At 44.8% G+C, this 21410-nt stretch overlaps 1 protein-coding gene across 1 annotated transcript in view; it reads left to right on the top strand.

The window, feature by feature from the left end:
* The window catches only part of ZFPM1 (zinc finger protein, FOG family member 1), a 167088-nt gene extending 151603 nt beyond the window's left edge, over positions 1–15485 (top strand). Inside the window, exons 7-11 of the mRNA XM_073605709.1 lie at positions 425–634; positions 1723–1947; positions 4457–4552; positions 10732–10881; positions 11748–15485. Coding sequence (XP_073461810.1) covers positions 425–634; positions 1723–1947; positions 4457–4552; positions 10732–10881; positions 11748–14002 — 2936 coding nt within the window. The 3' untranslated portion in view covers positions 14003–15485. The remainder of the gene's footprint in view (positions 1–424; positions 635–1722; positions 1948–4456; positions 4553–10731; positions 10882–11747) is intronic.
* Positions 15486–21410: the final 5925 nt, after the last annotated feature.

The raw sequence follows: 21410 nt of genomic DNA, 5'->3' as shown, positions 1-21410 counted from the left end.
GTGATGACAAGACCTGGCTGAGTGCAGGAAAAACTGAAAGTGGAGCTTTTAAATGAATGCAGCAGATGTAGACCCGATGTAGTCCAGTGCACCAATTCATCCTGCTGCTTTAAACTGAGCCTGGATGCTTGTTTGGGAATACTAGTTCCTTGGCTTGTGGACGTGCACAGTAGATTCCCAGCTCCACCCATTGCAGAGCTGACAGTGCTGAATTACATGAAAAAAAAGGCTGCAGTGCTACAAGAGACACTGTGAACAGCCTACTGAATATGACTATAAAACACACATTATTACAGTCAGTGATGCAGACTTTGTGACTTGCAGTTTTTATTGTGAGCAAAAAAGAAAATGGGAGGAGCCCCCTTTAAATGGGCACTCCGCATCTTCTGACACTTTAAATAACTTTCCATATCCCTCTCTTTAGGGGACCAGATCTGGTGTAAGACATCTCAGGTCATAGAACAAGGTGAAGTGATCCGGGCCTTCCTCATGGCTGAACCCCAAGCCATCCCTAACTTCAGCATAAAGGAGGAACCCGGAGAGACCTCACAGGCGGTTGTCACCCAACCCGAGTTCCAGCTCCTCCCGCAGCAAGCTGGCATGGCGGCCATCCTGGCCACTGCGGTGGTTAACAGTAAGTAGCAAGTTAAAGTGGACCAGTCATTAACCGGTTCATTTCACCTTTCATTTGCAGATGAATGAAACCATGTTACTTTGTATCTCTCTATTTCTCCTCTGAGCAATGTTTATAAACAATGTTACTTTATTTCTTTATCTTCAGCCTAAGCAATGTTTGTAAATTGTGTTACAATGTTACTTTGTATCCCTTGTCTGAGCAATATTTAGAAACAATGTTACTTTGTATCTCCTATCTGAACAATGTTTATAAACAATGTTACTTTGTATCTCTATCTCCCCTCTGAGCAATGTTTATAAACAATGTTACTTTATCTTTTTCTTCTACATTGTAAGCTCTAACGAGCAGGGCCCTCTAATCCCTCCTGTATTGATTTGTATTGTAAGTGTACTGTCTGCCCTCATTGTAAAGCGTTGCGCAAACTGTTGGCGCTATATAAATCCTGTATAATAATAATAATCTCTATCTCCAGCCTCAGCAATGTTTGTAAACAGTGTTACTTTGTGTCTCTATAAATATTGCTCAGACAGGAGATAGAGAGATACAAAGTAACATTGTAACACTATTTACAAACATTGCTCAGACTGGAGATAAAAAGATGCAAAGTAACATGGTTTATAAACATTGCTCAGACAGTATACAAAGTTTCATTGTATATAAATATTGCTCAGACAGGAGACAGTGAGATACAAAGTTACATTGTTTAAAAAGATTGCTCTGACGGGAGATAAACAGTGTGACTTTGTATATCCCTATCTCCAGTCTGAGCGATGTTTATAAACCATGTTATTTTGCTTCTCTTTATATCCCAACTAATCAATGTTTATAAACAATGTTACTTTGTATCTATCTCCCACCTGAACAATGTTTATAGACAATGTTACTTTGTTTCTCTCTCTGTCTGAACAGTGTATATAAACAATGTTACTTTATGTAAAAGGATGATTTCTACTAAAACACAGAGCCATTATTTCTTTGTATTGTACTGGGGAAGCTCTATTATCTAGCATGCAGAACATTTGCTGAGAATATGAACCAACATGGTATATCACAATTCCAAATCTCTTCTTTTTCCTGTATTTCAGAGGACATATTTCCCTGCAAGGATTGCGGAATCTGGTACCGCAGCGAGCGCAATCTGCAGGCTCATCTCATGTACTACTGCGCCAGCCGTCAGAGCTCCACCTCCCCCACCTTGGACGAGAAGCCGAAAGATTCCTACCCCAACGAGCGGGTCTGTCCCTTCCCGCAGTGCAAGAAGAGCTGCCCCAGTGCCAGCTCCCTGGAGATTCACATGAGGAGCCACAGTGGTGAGTGGAGGCTTGGACGGGGATATCCATAATGCTTGTAGCCGGTCTGGGTTGGGGGTTTGACCACCATAATATTCTTTTATTTTTTATTTTTTTTTAGGGGGTGGGGGTCTATGGGGAGCCACTGTTTTTTTCCTTCATTTTCAATTAACTATTGCATGGCTCATCTTACATTATTACTCCTACTTGACATAACTCCTCCCCAACACATTTCACTCCCAATTAGGGCATCATCACTGGGATGGTAAACTGAGTGAAACACGTCAAAGGAGGAGTAATGACAGATGGGAGTAATGTAAGAGGAGCCATGCAGGGGTTCTAAAGTTAATTGAAACTGAGGAAAGAAAACAGCGGTGTGTGGCCAGGGCCTCTCAGCTCCAGAGTTGTCCTTATGGAAAGAAACAAGACAAATTGATCAACTATATTGTTTTTTCATTGCCAAGGCTGGAGATTTATAAATTTAAAGTAAACTCACAACTGTAAAATCAGTCTGTATATGCAGTCAAGTATTCCTGTTATACTCATTATGGAACCTAAGGGGTTAATCCTCTGCATTGTGTAAAAGCTGTTTGATTTTGTCTTCTCTGATCCTCCCCTTCTTCCACAGTCCCCAAACCATCTCCTGCTAGAACAGAACCCTGGGGGCACTCTGCACATGCTCAGTTTGGTGTGTATTTTTAGAGTTTTTTTTGTCTTGGGAGAGTGCATGTGATCAGCACAGGGCCAATCAGCACTGTCCAGACAGAGGGTCAGGGGTCCTGCAGCCTCATGGGACAATTGGGGGCGAATTAAAACTCCTACAAGCTTTAACCAGACACTGATAGAAGTCACAAGACTGCTATATACTGCTGATGAGACAAGGCATTTAGCAGTTTAGATTTACTAAAATAATTGCACTTTCATGTTCGGTGGGGGACCAGATATAGTGAATACAGGGTCCTGGGTTTAGTAACATTTTAACCACTTCCCGACCGGCGCACGCAGATGTACATCGGCAGAATGGCACAGCTGGGCAAATGGGCGTACCCGTACGTCCCTTTAAATTTGCCGCCATCGCGTGCGCACCGCCGGCCGGGAGCTTGGTGAGTCGGGTCGCGGGTCCCGCGGACTCAAACACCGCAGGGATACCCACGATCACCTCACCGAGAGCACGAACGGGGAGATGCTAATGTAAACAAGCATCTCCCCGTTCTGCCTAGTGACAGTGTTACTGATCTCTGCTCCCTGTGATTGGGAGCAGAGATCAGTGACGTGTCACACGTAGCCACGCCCCCCACAGTTAGTAACACGCCCCAGGACATACTTAACCCCTCCCTAGCCCCCTAGTGGTTAACCCCTTCACTGCCAGTGTCATTTACACAGTAATCAGTGCATTTGTATAGCACTGATTGCTGTATAAATGACAATGGTCCCAAAAATGTGTAAAAAATGTCCGATTTGTCCACCATAATGTCGCAGTCACAATAAAAATCGCTGATCGCCGCCATTACTAGTAAAAAAAAAAAATTAATAATAAAAATACCATAAAACTATCCCCTATTTTTTAAACACTATAACTTTTGCGCAAACCAATCAATAAACGCTTATTGCGATTTTTGATTTTTTTTTTTACCAGAAACATGTAGAAGAATACGTATCAGCCAAAGTGAGGAAAAAAAAGTTTTTTTAAATATTTTTGGGGGAAATTTATTATAGCAAAAAGTAAAAAATAATGCGTTTTTTTTCAAAATTGTCGCTATTTTTTTGTTTAAAGCGCAAAAAAATAAAAACCGCAGAGGCGATCAAATACCACCAAAAGAAAGCTCTATTTGTGGGGAAAAAAGGACGTCAATTTTGTTTGGGAGCAATGCCGCGCGACCGCGCAATGGTCAGTTAAAGCGACGTAGTGCCGAATCGCAAAAAGTGCTCTGGTCAGGAAGGGGGTAAATTCTTCCGGGGCTGAAGTGGTTAAGGCGGATTAATTAATATAAACCCCACAGTGACTGGTTCTCTTTAATATTAGGGCTAGAGATTTGTGTTCCCCATATTAGTGCCCTTTCAACACACTTTGTATATATACACCCTCCTGTCAGTCAGCCCCGCCATCAGGAAATGATACTTCGTAGCACAGGGGGGAGTCTGGATCTGCACTGTGGTTAATAGTGATCAGTTAACCCTTTGTTATTCCAGCACCTATCTGTCCTCTGTGGCTCACCCCAGCAGCAGATGAGCCCTGTATGCCAATATTCGAGGCCTCTTCCATAGATCAGTTCAGGAGAGTTGTCCGTTTTTATAGAAACATTTTTGGCACTTGAGACAGGCATTTCATCTCCCATCTCTTGGATTTCATACGATGTTCCACTCTCTGCGTTCAAAGTCTCCCCTTCAGATGAATCGCAGCGCAGGCTGTTATCTCCCCATCTTAATCAGAGCGCGCACGCTTCTCTCTGTGAGCAAAAGTGGCGACTATTGCTTTGTGATAACGAGGCGCCCAGGGGTGGCGCTAACGGCTTGTCTTATCTCCCCACAGGAGAACGACCGTTTGTGTGCTTGATCTGCCTGTCCGCCTTCACCACCAAGGCCAACTGTGAGCGCCACCTGAAGGTCCACACCGACACCTTGAATGGTACGGTCAGAATCGATCATTTTTGATTTGCTGGGTCAATGCTTCATTTATCACTACATAGTGTGGGTACCTGTGGGCCACCTTCTGCAAATTATTGGTCTAGACCCGTGTTTCTCAATGCCGGTCCTTAGTGGCTCCAAAATGGTTCATGTTATTTATGACTTTTAGATAGACGCACAACTTTTGTTGAATAGTTTGAAGAAGTACAATAATTATTACTGCTGCCAGTGTGTTAATGAGAGCTGTTGGTGGCCACCAAGTACGGATTTGGAGAAACACTGCTCTAGGCCAGCAGTTGGCTGCCCCCAAGTGAATAGTTGGCATATTTTAAAGGGATTGTCTACATTTTTGATCAAACTGGCCTACCGTTCCTTCAGTCATTAACTTCAGCCTATGATACAGATGTTTAATGAAAGGCATGGAAAGTTTACACAGCATGCCCACACTTTTCCCTGCAGAGTTCCTTCCAGTTATACCCCTGCAGGTTTGTGTTTAATCTGTAAACCTCTACCACAAGGCAGTGCTGGAGCAACTAACCACTGACTGGTAGGGGTTACAAAAAAAAGACACAGCCAAGAGGCGCTGAGGGCCTATAAATCGGAGAAAGAAAATATTCTACAAGCCCACTGGCTCTTGTGGGGCGCTTATGTGAAGCAAGGCTATCCTTCAATGGGACCCCAGAATGTTCTACAAGCTCACTGCCTCTCATGAGGCTGCGTATATATGATAAGCAAGGCTATCCTTTGGTGTTGACCCAGAATGTGACGTAAAAACACAACAGGAGCGCCAGACCGAATGTGAGAGTCCAAGTAGCTTTAATGATCCATCTACATAAAACAGCCAATGTGTTTAGGGGATCAAAACACTTCATCTGGTTTATAACATAGATTTTGATCTTGTGTACTTATATACTATGATTTTTTTTTTTTTACGTAAGTAAGTGTTCTAAGTAAGAACTTTATTGAAAAACAATATTCACATGTCAGTATCACAAAACATTGCAGGGTAAAAAAAAAAAGACGGTACAAAAATATTCTCAGTATACATTGTTAACATATGTTTGTATAGAGGGATACCAGTCAACTGTATCCAACAGGGCTACTAGAAAAAGAAAAAGAGGTTATCAGATATTTACTAGGAGAACACTCTCACCCGGACCAGTGAGTCTTGGATAGACACTGGAGGATCCCCAATTGGTGGGGGGGGGGGGGGGGGTGGGGGGGGGGGGCGGAGGGGAGCAAGGTAGAGCAGAGAGGACATGGAGGAGGGGGGGGGCGACCGATGACAACCAGGCTAAGGTCCACCTGGCCCAGTATTGTAGATAAACCTAAGGGTCCGCTTCCGGGCCTGGAGGAGAAATCTCCAGCTGTAAAGCGCCCCAGGAATCTATACAGGAGGACCATATTTTGTCAAACTTACTCTGACATTTCCTGTTGATAAACATAAATTATTCAGGGTATTCCACCAGGTGTTGACGGTGGGTGGCACTTCAGCCTTCCACTTCAGTAAAATTTCTCTCCGAGCATAGTACATGGACTATATTATGAACAATTTGGCATATTTTCTCACCGTGGGGTCGGTGATCACATTCAACAACATGACCTCTGGAGTTAGTGGGAGTGTTGTCCCCGCAACCTGGTTAACATCCCCCCAAACCTGTTCCCAGAAGCTCTGCAGAAGGGGGCAGGACCACACCATATGTATAAAGGAAGCCTCCAGGTCTCCACGTCGTGGGCCGGACGAGGATCTATACGGGTAAATAGAGCTTACTATACGCCACGCAGATTGGTAACATGGGAGGAAACGCAGCTTTCCCAGTCTTCATCAGAGAGGGATGGGATATCCTGTTGCTATTTCATACAGACCTTAGTTAATTTAAAAGATGGGGACACCCAGAGATGGAAATACAGTGTTGACAAGGGGCTTATCAGGACTTTAGTTGACAACAACCGCTCCATTGGATCTGACTTGAGGGCGATACCACTGGGGAATTGGTGTTGAAAGGCGTGTTTCACCTGCAAATATCTGAAGAACATCCAGTTGGGAAGATTATACACTGCCTTATGTTCTGGAAACGTACTCAACCTACCCCCTGTCACTAGGTGCTTCAGCCCTACTATGCCTCTAGTAGCCCACACCTGAGGGTTGGGAACGCTCCGCATATGATGGAGATTGGGGTTGCCCCACAGAGGAGTGTGGGGAGAAAAGGTCTCCGAAGTGAGATGTGACGCCCTAGCTCGATGCCAGGCTCTTATTGTTGTGCGCATTAAAGTTGTTAATTCAGGGTGGGCCCTAACCCCGCAGAACACTAGGTTGCTGAGTGTAGCGTATGACCCCTGGATCGCTTCCTCCAAGGTCACCGCCAGATTGTCCTTGGGCTGCGAGAACCACCAGCGGTCCGTCACTAGGACGGCCGCCCAGTAATATTGTTGGAAACTGGGGAGGGCTAGTCCACCTTGTCCTACCGATAGCTGCAGTGTGGATATTGCCAGTCTAGGCACCCTACCTAGCCAGGTAAAGGAGATGACTATGGACTTTAGTCTTTTAAAGCACGACGCTGGGGGGCAAGAGTGGGCAGTTTCTAAATAAATACAGAAATTTAGAAAGAAAAATCATTTTTATTTTATTGCCAACCGGAGTAAAGGGGAGTGACTTCCAGTCCATACAGCGCTGCGAGAACGACGTCAGCAGGGGTATCAGGTTGAGGTCCAAGTACCCAGTGACCGGTCCGCCCATGCATATCCCCAGGTATTTAAATTTGTCCACCCAGACTAGCGGGCTCTGCATACGTGGTCTAGACTGTGAGGAATTCAAGGGATATATGAGGGATTTATCCCAGTTAATCCTAATACGATCCGAAGAGATCAATTATCTGTAGGGCCGCTGGGAGGGAAGAGGAGACATCCCTCAAATACAGGATAGTGTCATCTGCATATAAGGATATTTTCTCCTCCACCACCCCCACTTGGATTCCCTTGACCACAAACTCAGCTCGTATCTATGCGCACCCGAGCCCTGGTAGGGGCATACATCAGACGCAGCACTTTATTAAAACAGGCCCAAACCCAGAGGTACTCCCATTTAACCGAGTCAAATGCTTTTTCAGCATCCAGGGATGCCACTGCCCCCAGGCTGTCCTCCGCAGCTCTGTCCATATGCGTCAGTAGTCTGCGTATGTATATGTCTGTCCCTCTGCCTGGCATAAACCCAGACTGGTCTGGGTGGATTAAAGCCGTGATCACAGAATTCAATCTGTCGGCCAGTACTTTAGCAAGTATTTTTAAATCAAAATTTAACAGAGAAATTGGCCGGTAGGATGAGCACAATTCAGGGTTTTTGTCAGGCTTAGAGAGGACCACTGCTTCGTACATAGACTGGGGCAGCTCGCCACACTCGAAGGCTTTTATAAGCACCTCTCGGTATGTAGGCAGGAGATCATCAGCGTACTGTCTAAAAAAAATTCCGCCGGGTACCCATCCAGGCCCGGCATCTTTTTGCCCTGCAGAGACTAGACCGCCGTTTTCATCTCTTTGAGGGTCAGGGGGCTGTCTAGCCTCTCCCTAGAGGAATCTGTAAGACATGGTAGATCCACCTGGTCTAAAGACTCGTGCATTTCTCCTTCTGTATACAACACCCTGGAGCTATACATTTCCTGATAGTATGAGGCAAACCGGGCGTTATTCTGCATTGGATCTGTTAGGATGTCCCCAGTGGAGGATTGAATATGGGAAATAGACACCAGAGAGGAGTGCTCCCGCGACAACCAGGCCAACAGATGACCACTCCTCTCCCCCTGTTCGAAAATCCTCTGGCTCTAGTGGAGCAGATGGATTTTAGTAGTGGAGATACGAATAAGGGACACATCCTGCAGGGCTGCCCCGAAGGGAGGAATAGACCTGGGGATCACGATCCCTAACATAAACAGCCTCCAAGGCCATAGCCTTAGCTTCGGCCTCCTGTAGTTCTTTGCGAGCCCTCCTTCGGACCTTCCCAATGTGTTCCTGAAAACTACCCCTCATACAGGCCTTAAATGCATCCCAAGTGACAGGAATAGGGACAGAGCGATCCTGCGAGTTCCAGAACGTGATCATATTCGCCTTGCATGGCATGTCTACCCTCGAGTCAGATAACCAGAATCTAGAGAAACGCAACAGGCCTTCTGATGAAAAGCATGACAGCCCTAGTTGTAGGGAGATAGGTGCATGGTCAGATATACCCCTAGGCATAATAGTAACATCGTATCCTGCAGAGGACAGACCCCCCCGGAGTACACCAGATCAATCCTGGAGAATGTTCTGTAGGTTGCAGAGTGGCAGGTATACACCCTCAGCTTGGGGTGTCTCCACCGCCAGACATCCGTGAAATTAAAGGCTTCTGCCCAGGCCGTCAATTAAGTAGCAGAGCCGGATGTCTGGGATAATCTGTCCATCACAGGATCCGTGACCATATTACAGTCCCCAAATATCAAGATATTATCAGTGGCATACTGCAAGAGCCTGAATACCAGCTGGTACAAGAAGGCAACTGAGGCAGGAGGGGGTACATACAATCCCACAATAACAATTTCCAGAGTCATTATATTAGCATGAATGATGACATCGCCACCCCCAGGATCTATATCCAGTGCCAGCAGACAAAAGGGCAAAGATTTGTGGATCAATATCCTAACTCCTCACGAGAGGTTTATTATATGTGGAGTGATATGAGTGAACAACCCAGGGCCTTCTAAGACTCAGAAATCTCCCCCCAGTCAGGTGAGTCTCCTGGAGTATACAGATATGGGGAGACTGTCGCTGCAGAAACTGAAACACCAGTGATCTTTTTATTTTTGAGTTTAAGCCCCTGGTTTTCCAGGACACTATTTTACAGATAGACATAGGGTCTTACAATCAAATCTATATGAGGAAGAATTACGGAGAGAACCTTGGCCACAGATGCCACAAGTTGGCCACCCACCACACCACCATACAATAGCGGGGCTATAAGTTTCCCCAGACAGAACAGTAGACATATATTGCAGAAGGGATACTGACACATACTAGCATGTATATGGAAAAACAGCACTATAAACAAGAATAAAATTAACCCCCCCAACCTCCCCACCCCGCCAACCCCCACCCCAACTGGAGGAGGCCCCCAGGGAAGCCGCTGCTAAGGTTGGAATGGCAGGATTTACCGCTGGGCGTGTCCCGGAGCCTCGGCTGTGCACCCTAGACCGATCCACAGCCCAATTACAGCATCAGGAAAGAAGCAGGATATATCGATCGGACTCCAAGAGCTCAGTTACAGAGCGTCCTCTCCCGTCGCCATCTTGGACACGCCCCATATACTATGAATTTTAGTATTAATTGTTTGACAATTAGTTTATTTATCATTTATATCTATTTCATAATTGGGAATGTTTTGAACCCCCAAAACGCATTGACTGTTTTATGTGACCATGAGATGACATTACAGCTACTTGGACTGTTATCGCCATTTGATCTGTTGTACTAGTATGACATGGGGGGGGGATGGTTGTTGCTAAGTCAAGGCAAACTAACTTCAGAAAGTGACATTTGGGGGCTTCAGCAGTGAGCAGCTATATGTATACAAAATAATTTTATGGTGCCTGTTGATAAATGGTAGGACCTTGTATCCCCAGTACACAATCACTTCAGTAACATATAATACACATGTGCAACAGCCACCCCTAGGGGGAGCTCTTGCTCTGGTGATGCTGGGAGTGGGCATTTATCGCAGAAATAGGGTTTACATGCACCAAGTTATCTCATTTGGCCACTAGAGGGAGCTTTTACAAATGTGTACATGCCTTGGGGAAAAAAAAAAACACGGAACAGCAGGAATGAAAAAGAATACATTGTGAAAGTCACTTTAGAAATTAATTTTAGGTCGACAGATTTTTCACCGGTTGAATCTTCCAGTCGCAGTCAATGGCTAGCCAACATGCCTATCAGTTGAGCTTAGACTAATGACTCAAAGGGTTGGTCTAGCCATGTATTCTGTGACTTTGAAATGACCATTTTGTCCAAACTTAACCTCTCTCAGCTCTTCTATGGTAGTTATTGAGCTGAGTGCTGCAAATAACTGATCAGTTTCACTCTCTAATGAAAATCTTTAGACCCAGCTGGTTAGAACGCAGTGAGATATTCCTAATTTACCTTTGATTCTGCTCTTAGGTGTGTGCCATGGGTGCGGCTTCATCTCCACCACCCGAGACATTCTGTATAGCCACCTGGTAACCAATCACATGATCTGCCAGCCTGGGTCAAAGGTCGACGTGTACCCAGTCGTGAAAACGCTGCCTGCAGCCAAGCCATCAAACTCCGGTAGGTTTTACTGTTGAAAACTGCCCCTTAATATTGTGAATGCCAATAGCCTCCACTTTTTTTGTGCCAGGTGTATGCACAGTCTAGTAGGCACCAGAGCCTGACCACAGTGCGCTTCACTCTAACTGACCTGGGAGCTGTAACCATTACTCACCTATGCTGGCACAGAGCACTGGAGTGGGAGGGGAGGAAACTCTTTCCCACTCACACAAGGGGTATATTAGGGCATTTTAAAGAGAAATTTGTTTAAAAAAAATAATCCTAACATACGGCAGTACCAAATGATAAAAAGGAAAGGTGTGAGATGTCAGTTGGGCTCTGTACAGGGAATAATACTGAGCAAAACACTTTGCACACCTCGCCCTTTCCTGTAGTTGATCTTTTCCCCATTATTGACATTCTATGCCTCTTTCTGTACCATGTCTTTGTGTGTAGGTGGCCATCTTTGCAGAGGCAGGGCTTTGCTTCCTCATGTCAGAGCCTCTAGCAAGGAGAACATCGAGCAGCACAGTAGTCCACGCTCCCTCCAAATCTGATGGGACCAGCAGTCAAGAGGCTGCAGTGCCTTAGATGATCTCATACCTAAGATATACAGCTATGAGGCCACAGAACAGGATAAAACAGGATTGCCCAGGCACCCTCACATACCAGAAAGTGTACTGATATTTTTCAGGAGAAATTTCAGGCAAAGGTAGATTTTTCAGGGTGCTGGTTAGATACAAATAACATTTCTAAATGTTCTTTATACCATAAGCCTAACTTTCTTAGGTTAGGTCGGCTTGGCCCAGTTTAATGTTCTCCATGGTTGTTTAATTATATAGTTTGTTCCTTGTTACTCATATTGGTTCTTTTTTTTTTTTTCACAGGGGTAAATCAGATCTCCAGCCTTCTGAAGTGCAGCTTATGTGGATTTTTGGCAGACAGCCTTGCCAGTCTCCAACAGCATGCAATCATGCACGCTACTGCCTCTCTCCCAGGCCTCTCTCGGTCCTCCAAGTCTCCATCTGATGCAGAGAAGGAGCTGTCTCCCGATAGCTTGAAAAATGGAGATGCTAAATCGCCAGTCTCCTCTTCCTCAGTTATGGAGGATGCTCCTCTGAAAGTCCACATTAAAGAGGAACCAGATGCCCCAAGACCAGTCAGCGAAGCTGTTTCCACCAGCCCTGAGGCCAGAGATGAATCTGCTCTGGTTCCCTCTCCAGCTGTTAAAATTAAGACTGAGATCTCCAGTCCCACCCCGGGGTCAAGCCCGGTCCCCAATGAATTGGGAGCAGCCGCTGGCGGGGGGTCAATCATAGTGCCTCAGTATGTGTTTGGACACGAGGCAGCTCCCGCTATCGTCCCACAAGCCTCAGAGATCCTTGCCAAGATGTCCGAGTTGGTACACAGCCGCCTGAAACAAGGACAAGCCATCAGTTCTGTTGGCTTTTCGGGAACTCCGGCACCCAAAGGCGCTACTTGTTACGAGTGCGAGATTACGTTTAATAACATCAACAATTATTATGTGCACAAAAGACTTTACTGCTCTGGGCGGCACGTGTCAGATGAAAATCCAGGCAGCGGGCGCAAGGTGAAGGTGCACCCAGTGCGAGCCGCCATAGCTCCCGCAATGTCAGCGGTTGATGAGCAGCGAGTGAGTCCACAACAACAAGAAGACACTGCAGGGGAAAGCAGCACCTCAACTGTACAGATAAAAGTGGAGGAGGGTGCCGGAACAGAAAACGAAGCATCCGGCAGTGGCCACGCTAGTGAGGGGAGCCAGAGCCCTGGTCTTCTGGAAGACGCAGAGGAAGACCTAACTCGTACTGTTTGTGAGGCTTGCAACATCCGTTTCAGCAAACATGAGACTTATGTAGTGCACAAGCGCTTCTACTGCGCGTCACGTCACGATCCTCCTCTGCGGCGCAGCGGAGTGATCACCAAGGCCGGGCCTCCGTACACACCACAGCCTGCTCCACGAACGCGGAAACGCCGAAAGCTGTATGAAATTCATGGTGTATCTCCTGCAGACCTAACTTCTCCGGCGTTGCTCCCGCTGACCCGGGTGGAGGCTCTTCCTCTCATGCCAGGGCTGATAGCAGCACCAACCGTACCCTCACCCAGCTCCAGCCCAGATGCGGCAGAGGGGCCCATCGATCTAAGTAAGAAGCCACGCCTTTCTGTGGAGTCTTCGTTGCCGCTGCCAGCTGCTGCAGCGGTCGTCCCTCTGACAGATTACCACGAGTGCACGGCTTGTCAGATCAGCTTCAACAGCTTGGAAAGCTATCTGGCTCACAAGAAGTTCTCCTGCCCGGTGGCCCCTTTACAACAGAAAGCTTTGCAGCAACTTCAGAAAATTAAATCCCCTCTCAATGCCTCAGGGAAGATCGGAGAGGATGGTGTGAGGGTCAAAGTAGAGCGGAGAGCAACTCTGAGTCCAGGATCTGGGAGCGACTCTATCCAGCCAGTTGCACTTCCTTACATCGCTGTTCCTGACACAAAACCACTACAGCAGTACACCACCAGCTCAGTTGAGGCTTCCCCGTCTGCTACCACCACCTGTCCCTATTGCCCTCCTAATGTGGTTATCAGAGGAGACCTTCTCGAACATTTCCGAAGCGTTCATGGTCTGCTGTTGGCCAAACCCACCCCAGGTCACCGTTTACAAACAGCGTTCATGGAGTTGCTCCTGCCTGCTCGGGTTCAGCAGAGCAGCTCCTCTGAGAATAGCTTGCCTAGCCCACCCACCTCATCCACTTCTCCCCTGCAAGGCCAAGGGCTGCCAAGAGACACTGCAAACTGTAAAGATGCTGTCACCTCATCCTCTTCTTCATCCTCCTCTAATGGCAGCCCTGTTTCAAGCACCACTCCGCGGCCAGTGCTCACCAGCACCCCGAGGCCTCTGTTGCCAAGCTCTCCAGCTCTTCCTCTAAACCCTTTGGCTGAAACCAGGGTGCCTACACACTCTATTCTTCCTGGGGATAAACCCATGCAGCCTCCTAAAGCCAGTCTGTCTTCTGCTCTGCCCAACGGAAATCACAGGTACTGTCGACTTTGCAACATCAAGTTCAGCAGCCTTTCCACATTCATAGCCCACAAAAAGTACTATTGTTCTTCCCACGCAGCTGAACATGTCAAATAGCATTGGGGAACATTTTTTTTTTTTTGCAAGAAGTCGTTTTTAAAGCACTAAGCAGGCTGAGCAGTTCGAAGGACCATTTTGTTTCTGTGTGGTTTGTACTGTCTATGAGAAGCCAATGAGAAACATTGTTCCAGTGTGAAAAGGACGCTGCCCGAAACATGGGCTAGTCTGCTGCCACTGCTATGAGATGATGAAACTGGACACCATGACTATAACAATCGCTGTTGGGGCCCAGAACCCATCAGGAGAACCTGTGGAGGTCACTAGGACCCACCAGTTGACCCTTTTGGTAGGTTTTCCTCTCCTAGGGTTACATTCTTGAACACACCAACTACTTTGTAAATGGCTGAAGATTTGCACTACGAAAAGGAGTGCAAAAAAACTCTTCTAAACGTTATTTAGCAAAATTCTGATTTATCAAGCACAATTTAAAAAAAAAAAAAACTGTTACACAAAATGAAAAACTTTGAAGGCGACTGACTGTCTTTGTTACAGGGCTGGGGAAGGGATAACTTTTTTAGTAAGTTATTTTTGACTCGTATTTAAAACCTCATCTTCTGTTGCTTTTTTTTTTTTTTTTTTTTGTTATTTTGTAGCAAAACCATCACAAATGTGGAAAAAAGGTTTGACAGTTTCCAGCAAAAATTTTAATGGACCATATAAAAAAAAATGCAGGTTTTCATTTTTAAGCTTCAAGTTGACATTGAAGCCCAAATGTTGGCCCAGATGGAGGAATTCGAATGCAAATTCTCAGGGCTGAACACCAGACTGTGTTGAGGAAGTCAAAGCGTTTCGCAGCAAGACACTTTTTCTCTTGGATCTCGAGGGCAAAAGGGCAACGCGGGTTCCTAATGTTTGGCTGTCAGCGTATCTGTGGAAAGTCTCACGCATTTGTTGCTGCTCTAAAACTTTAAGCTAGTTTTATTTTTTGGGAACTTGCCGCCAAACTCTAAACCTTTTATCCTCTTAACAGGTGTTGCCCATAAGAAAAGATAGAGTGATTTAAAAAAATTTTATAAACCTAAACTTTCAGGTGAAAAAAAAAAATGTTGCTCCCCGACACGTATGCAGAAATGGTTTTGTCCCTGAGGCAGCGACAATAGTCTTCTGTGGCTAATAGAATTGTGGGAATTTTGGATCATAACATCTTCTTGAAAGGTGTAGGGCACTTAATGATAACCAGAGGACGCTATAGATGAGAAGGAAGAGAGAAGCACTATCTAATCCAAACACCTTTTTACAGTTGCGACTTCAGGTCCCCCCAAGGCAAATATTTTTTCTAACGGCTGTATTTTTTACATGGCATTATATATGACCAAAACTGGAAAACCAACTGTGTTTAAGAAAATAGTCCTTAAAGTATATTTATATATTAATATAGATACGGAGAGCACTGATTCACAAATAAAACAAAAACACACATCGCTGGTGACTAACAAGTGTGTATAATTGTGTATATAATAAAGCCGGTGTTTAATAACTGTTCATGTTGTGACGTTTCTGCCTGAACAGCTACAGATCATCATGTTATCTGCTGATGAAGACGTGTTTAGGTCCTATAAATATATGCCTGTAGGCATTATAAAGTCAGAGGAAACTAGGGTTCCTGGGTATGGCCATCATATGGTCGCTCTAGAACAGGGGTCTCCAAACTCTCTAAACAAAGGGCTGGTTTATTGTCCTTCAGATTTTAGGGGGGCCGGAGAGGCTAGTGAAAGTAGAAAATGCCCCAATATCAGTGGGAGTAAAAAAAATTTCATAGTGCCTGTAGTTAGTAGAAGGAGGAATAGTGCCCCGTCATTGGTATTAGTGGGAGGAATAGTGCCTAATTTTTAAAGTGGAGGGCCACCCTAAAATAAAAAATAGCATAAAAAATCGTCAAAAAAAAAAAAAAAAACATTTGAAAAAAAAAAAAATATTAATTTACCTGAAACCCTTGTTGCTAGGCAGTCTTCCTAATCTGCCTCTTCCTACTCCGCGGCACTTCCTCCTCTTCGGTGACCGGCCCCGTTGCCTTCTGGGAACTGTTTGTGTCCCAGGAAGCAACGGGGCCATTCACAAAGCACTGTGCAACTCGCGCATGCGCAGTAGGAAATGGGCAGTAAAGCCACAAGGCTCCACTGCCTGTTTCCCTTCGTTAAGATGGAGGCGCCGGCGGCCGATCCGATGGATGGATCGGCGAAGGGGGGCCGACATCGCGGGCTCGCTGGACAGATAAGTGTCCTTATTAAAAGTCAGCAGCTACAGTGTTTGTAGCTGCTGACTTTTAAAAAAAAAAAAAAACATATAGCGGCCGGAACCCCGCTTTAATATCAGTGGGAGGGAAAAATGCCCCATTGCTGGTTTCAGTGGGATGGAAAAATGCCCCATTATTGGTGTCGGTGAGAGGAATGGGTCCCCTTTGTTGATGTCAGTGGAGGGAATAGTGCCCTGAGGGCCCGATAAAGGCTAGCAAGGGGCCGCATTCGGCCCACAGGTTTGGAGACCACTGCTCTAGAACAAAATGTTGTTACAGATGCCGATCGACATCTGAGGCTTATGGTGAGGTGGATTTTGAAGATCTTATGGGCTCTATGTACCAGTCTAGAGGGTAAGAGCGCTTGATACGCAGGCGTGTATTGTAATGCTTATTGAATGTATACAGTCAATGTTTAATGACAAACCACACAGCCCTGAAGAAGAGGGAGCCCCTTCCTTGAAATGTGTTGGCTGTATTGATGTCAAATGTTTATTCAATAAAATACAGCCAATAATTAATTACAAACCAATATGGTCCTAAAGATGAAAGAGTGCCTTTCTCAAAATATGTTGGCTGTATCTCATTCAATAACTTGTATTGTATAAAATATTTATTGAATAAAATACAGCCAGTGGTTAAAGCGGAACTTCACTTTCTCAATCAACATTGACTATTTTTAATCCTCATGCCTCTAGCATTAGTAAATAGATAGGAAAGTATATCATATTTACTTGTTGTAAACTATTTTCTGTATGCTTCTTCCCTGTTTTCTTGATTAGGCAAATTATGTCATACATCCCAGGAGGGGAGGGTTTTTTTTCAGCTAAGCACACCCACCTGCCTGCATACTTGAGATAAGGGTAGATGGATTCTAGGAAGTAAATGCTACATGAATCATCTGCCATGGCCAGAAATGCTAGGGGATGTGTTTCAAAGTGATTTTGCAACAATATAAAGCATGGAGACATAGTTGGATGGGGGAGTTTGCTTTGAATATAAAAAATGAATTTAACAGCATTTTTGCTTTGTGGTTCTCAGATGCAGTGTAGTTCCGCTTTAATTACAAACCATATGGCCCTGAAGAAGCGCGAGCCTTTTCCTCGAAACACGTTGACTGTATTTCATTTAATAGCTTCTATTGATATGAAATGTTTATTGAATAAATATACAGCCAAATGTTTAATTACAAACTATACAGCCCTGAAGAAGGAGGTGGCCCTTCCTCACAATGTGTTGGAAATATTACATTCAATAGCCTTTACTGATATGAAAGAACAACCAACGCTTTTTATAGAAGGTCTTTCCCCTTCCTCAGGGATGTATTGCTTTGAGGCTGAAAAAAATTGAGAGGTGTCATTCCCTTGATGCCTATTTGACTCAATATTAATAGCATTCGAGTCCACATAACTTGGTAAGCGCTTTTAAACCATCTGAGTTGGTGGCGGCTTACACACCAGGGTGACTTCTTGGTTGGATTGGCATGGTTCCCTTCTATTAATATTGAAGTTTAACACACTGTGACTTCCATATTTAAGGATCCCTTTGCGGATGTCACATATGGACTCTTTTTATCACTTTAATTTACATTTACTGGTTAAGTGTGGATATTTCTATTTGGATATTATCGTTGGATACACATTTTTTCATCATTTGCATTTTTGGTACGCACTTTGTAACCCCTTTTTATGATTGCACAACGGCCTGTCAGGTTGTGGTGCTTGCAGCTGTTCAATTTAAAGGTTAATAGCGCTGTACACTATTAGAGATTATCACTTTTAAGGAATCTGAACAGAATGAATTGTATGGCCCAAAAAAAGTGGAGGCCCTTCCTCAAAATGCATTGGCTGCATTTCATATCGATACACACTATTGATAATAAAACAGCCAACACATTTCAGGCTGGGTTCACACTTTGTGCGGACGCGGCTCACAGCAGGGGTCCGGTGCGTCCCTGTTCTCCATTTCAGGGATGAATTAGGCCCAAATGTTTTGCCTGAATTTGGATCTGAAACGGAGCCAAAGACGCACAGGCCCCTGTGCAATTCAGCTCTGTTGAGAGCTAGGCGCACTCTCCTGTCATGCGATATGGATGTGGTGAAATCCGCATTCCAATTCGCACTAGTGTGAACCCAGCCTTAAGGAAAGGCCTCCTCTTCATTAGGGCCGCTTGGTTTGTAATAAATCCAGACAAAAGAACCTAAAATGCCTGTTTTGGGGCTGAAAAAAAGCTGACGTGTCGGGTATCCATGTGGAAATGTATGGGCTGGCCACTTTCATTCCCACATGGATACCCAGACTCCTCCATTTTTTTTTTCAGCCTCAAAGCAGGGATTTAATGAATTTCTTCCAGATTAATTGCAAACCAAACGAGGAGGCCCTTCCTTGAAACACAATGACTATTTTATTCAGTAGCTTGTTGTACTGATATGAATTGTCACAATTTATTTGGGCAAGATTTATTAAAACTGCCTGCTTTAAGGCTGAAAAAACGGAGTTGTCACTGCATTCACATGGGTCTGCCACTTTCTTTTCCAGGTGGATATTCTGACATATTTTTCAGCCTTGAAGCAGGCATTTTAATGTTTGTTTGGATTAATCACAAACCATACAGCCCTGAAGAAGGGGGAGTCCCTTTCTCGAAACATGTTGGCTGTATTTTATTTAATTAACATTTCATTTCAATTCAAACTGATAAATACTTGTCAGAGTATCCAAGTGTAAATAAAAATTTCCGATCTATGCATTTCCATGTGGTTGCGCCAACAGCTTTTATAAGCCTCAAAGTAGGCATTTTAACAAATCTTGTCTAGATGGCCCTGAAAGAGACATGTTGGCTACATTTTATTTAATAAATATTTCCTATCAGTACAGGCTAATGAATTAAATACAGTGAACATGTTTCGAGGAAGGGTCTCCCCCTTTTTCAGGGCTGTATGGTTTTAAAATTATTAGGAACAAGATTAATTAAAAAGGCTGCTTTGAGGCTGAAAAGAGTTGAGGTGTCGGGGTATTCATGTGGAAATGCATGGGCTGGTCATTTTCATTCACACATGGATACACAGACACCTCACTTTCCTGCCTCAAAGCAGCCATTTTATTAAATCTTGTCTGTATTAATTACAAACCATCCACTCCCAAAGTAGATGGAAACCCTTCATCAAAAAATGTTGGCTGTGTTTCATTCAGTAAACATTTCCTATTCATATAAACAATTGAATTAAATACAGCCGACACGTTTCAAGGAAGAGGCTCCCCTTTTCTTCACGCCTGTTTGGTTTGGGGCCATTTGGCTATTGAATTGGCTGTCAAATTGGGAGCTGTGGCTATGTGCATGCAGCCGCTGCATCCCAATTGATATGAATGGGAGTGCCTGCACGGAGATGCATGCCACACCTGTGCGGCAAACACTGCCCACATGGGTGTGCGCTTTATTGCGCCCATGTGATTGAGGCCTTCAGCCCTACTCACACTTTTGTTCCTCACTGTTGTGTAAAGGCAGCCCATTTGTCCCGACGCAGTGCACCACAACACATGGCAGCGCATTACTGCATTGCCTTAAGTTGGGGTTCCTCTAAAATGGATTGGCACAGCAATATGTTAATGCACCTAACAGTAGCACACGGTAACGCAAAGCTGTATTTAAGTCCTTAATGTGATAGTACAAAAATATGGGGGAACACAAATATTTAAAAAAACAGGAAATTAAAAGCCAATTTCCTTCAATACATCCCCACCCCCCAAAAAAAAAAATTCCACATCTATTAAATAAGAATCTATTGCATCTCTGAACGGATCCAAGGCGGTTTCAATAATAAATACGCATAAACAAACAGGGATAAAATCCGAGTACACATGGCATTGGTTTGTTCATGATATTTAGCCAACCTGCAGTTCTTCTTTAACTGGTGCCTGTCAAAATGTAAAATTCTTGCATGAGAAACCTCTGACAGAAGCTTGCCATTATCTCTCTTACACATTGATTTTGTGACAGTTGCACTAGGATTCAGTTTCAGTAAGCTACTGTCCCCCCCAGGAGATTGTCAGCTTCCATCAGAGGCTTGTGGCAGGGTTTTTCTTGAAGGGGATTAGTCCAAAACCTGTTAAAGAAATGATTTGCAGGTTTTGTCCTGAGGATGGTAGACAGCCTACTTGCCATGACTTTCCTGGACATGGCCACAAGGTGGCAGCAGAGATCTTTACTCTCCATGTAGACTAAGGCTCGGTTCACACTGGGGCGACTTGTCAGGCGACCTAGTCGCCTGACAAGTCGCCTCCCGTTCTGTGCTATGGAACCGTTCTAATTGGAGCGACGCAAGTCGCTCCGACTTAGAAAAAGGTTCCTGTATTACTTTGGGGGCGACTTGGGGCGACTTGCATAGACTTCTATGCAGAAGTCGTCTCGCAAGTCGCCCCGCAGTCGTTTGCAGGTCGCCTCGCTGAGGCGACCTGCAAGTCGTGCCGCCCATGTGTGAACCGAGCCTAACATGGGAAGCAAAAAAAAAGACAAATTGATACAAAATGTATAAAATATCCTCCATTAATATTTACATCTATGGGCGCCAGTCCATCATCCCAGCAAGCTCCGTGCAGCGCTACCTGCCGCCAAGTAGAGCAGAAATATAAAAACCTAAGGTTATGTGAATTTTTTTTAAAGCTGAAACAGCATCCAAGTTAAGGATTTGAGTGATGAATCCCCCTACGGCATGGGGGAACCACTGCCAGATGGAACAATCGTGTGCTTTTTTTTCTTCCAAATAATGCATTACAAAAACAATTAATTTAAGTCTATAAGCTACCGGCTAAAGGACTGTTTACACTTGCAGTTAGGGTGCAGTAAAGCTAAGAGTTTTAGCTGCATTTTTACTGCCCCCTACTTGCTACCCCTATGCTGAAAATGTAGCCCCAGGAAGGTGGAGGGGAGAGGTAGGATATACACAAACAATGGCAAAATTGGCCCTTCTGTCTTGTTTGGCGGGCAGTGCATGGGGCTGTTGCTTCAACTGTGCACAATGCATGCGGCTGCAGCACAATGGTGCAGGCTTTTAGGGAATAAAGGAGGTGGTGAAGTGGCAACAAAATGCCTTCTCACTGCCTGTGTAAGGACCTGAAAATTGATCCACCGTGGATTGCTCTTCACAGGGCTATAAAGAATACAGTATAAAGAATAAT

This window comes from Aquarana catesbeiana, linkage group LG11 (assembly GCF_042186555.1).
Source record: "Aquarana catesbeiana isolate 2022-GZ linkage group LG11, ASM4218655v1, whole genome shotgun sequence".
NCBI lineage: Eukaryota > Metazoa > Chordata > Amphibia > Anura > Ranidae > Aquarana > Aquarana catesbeiana.
This window is presented reverse-complemented; position numbering and strand designations above follow the sequence as displayed.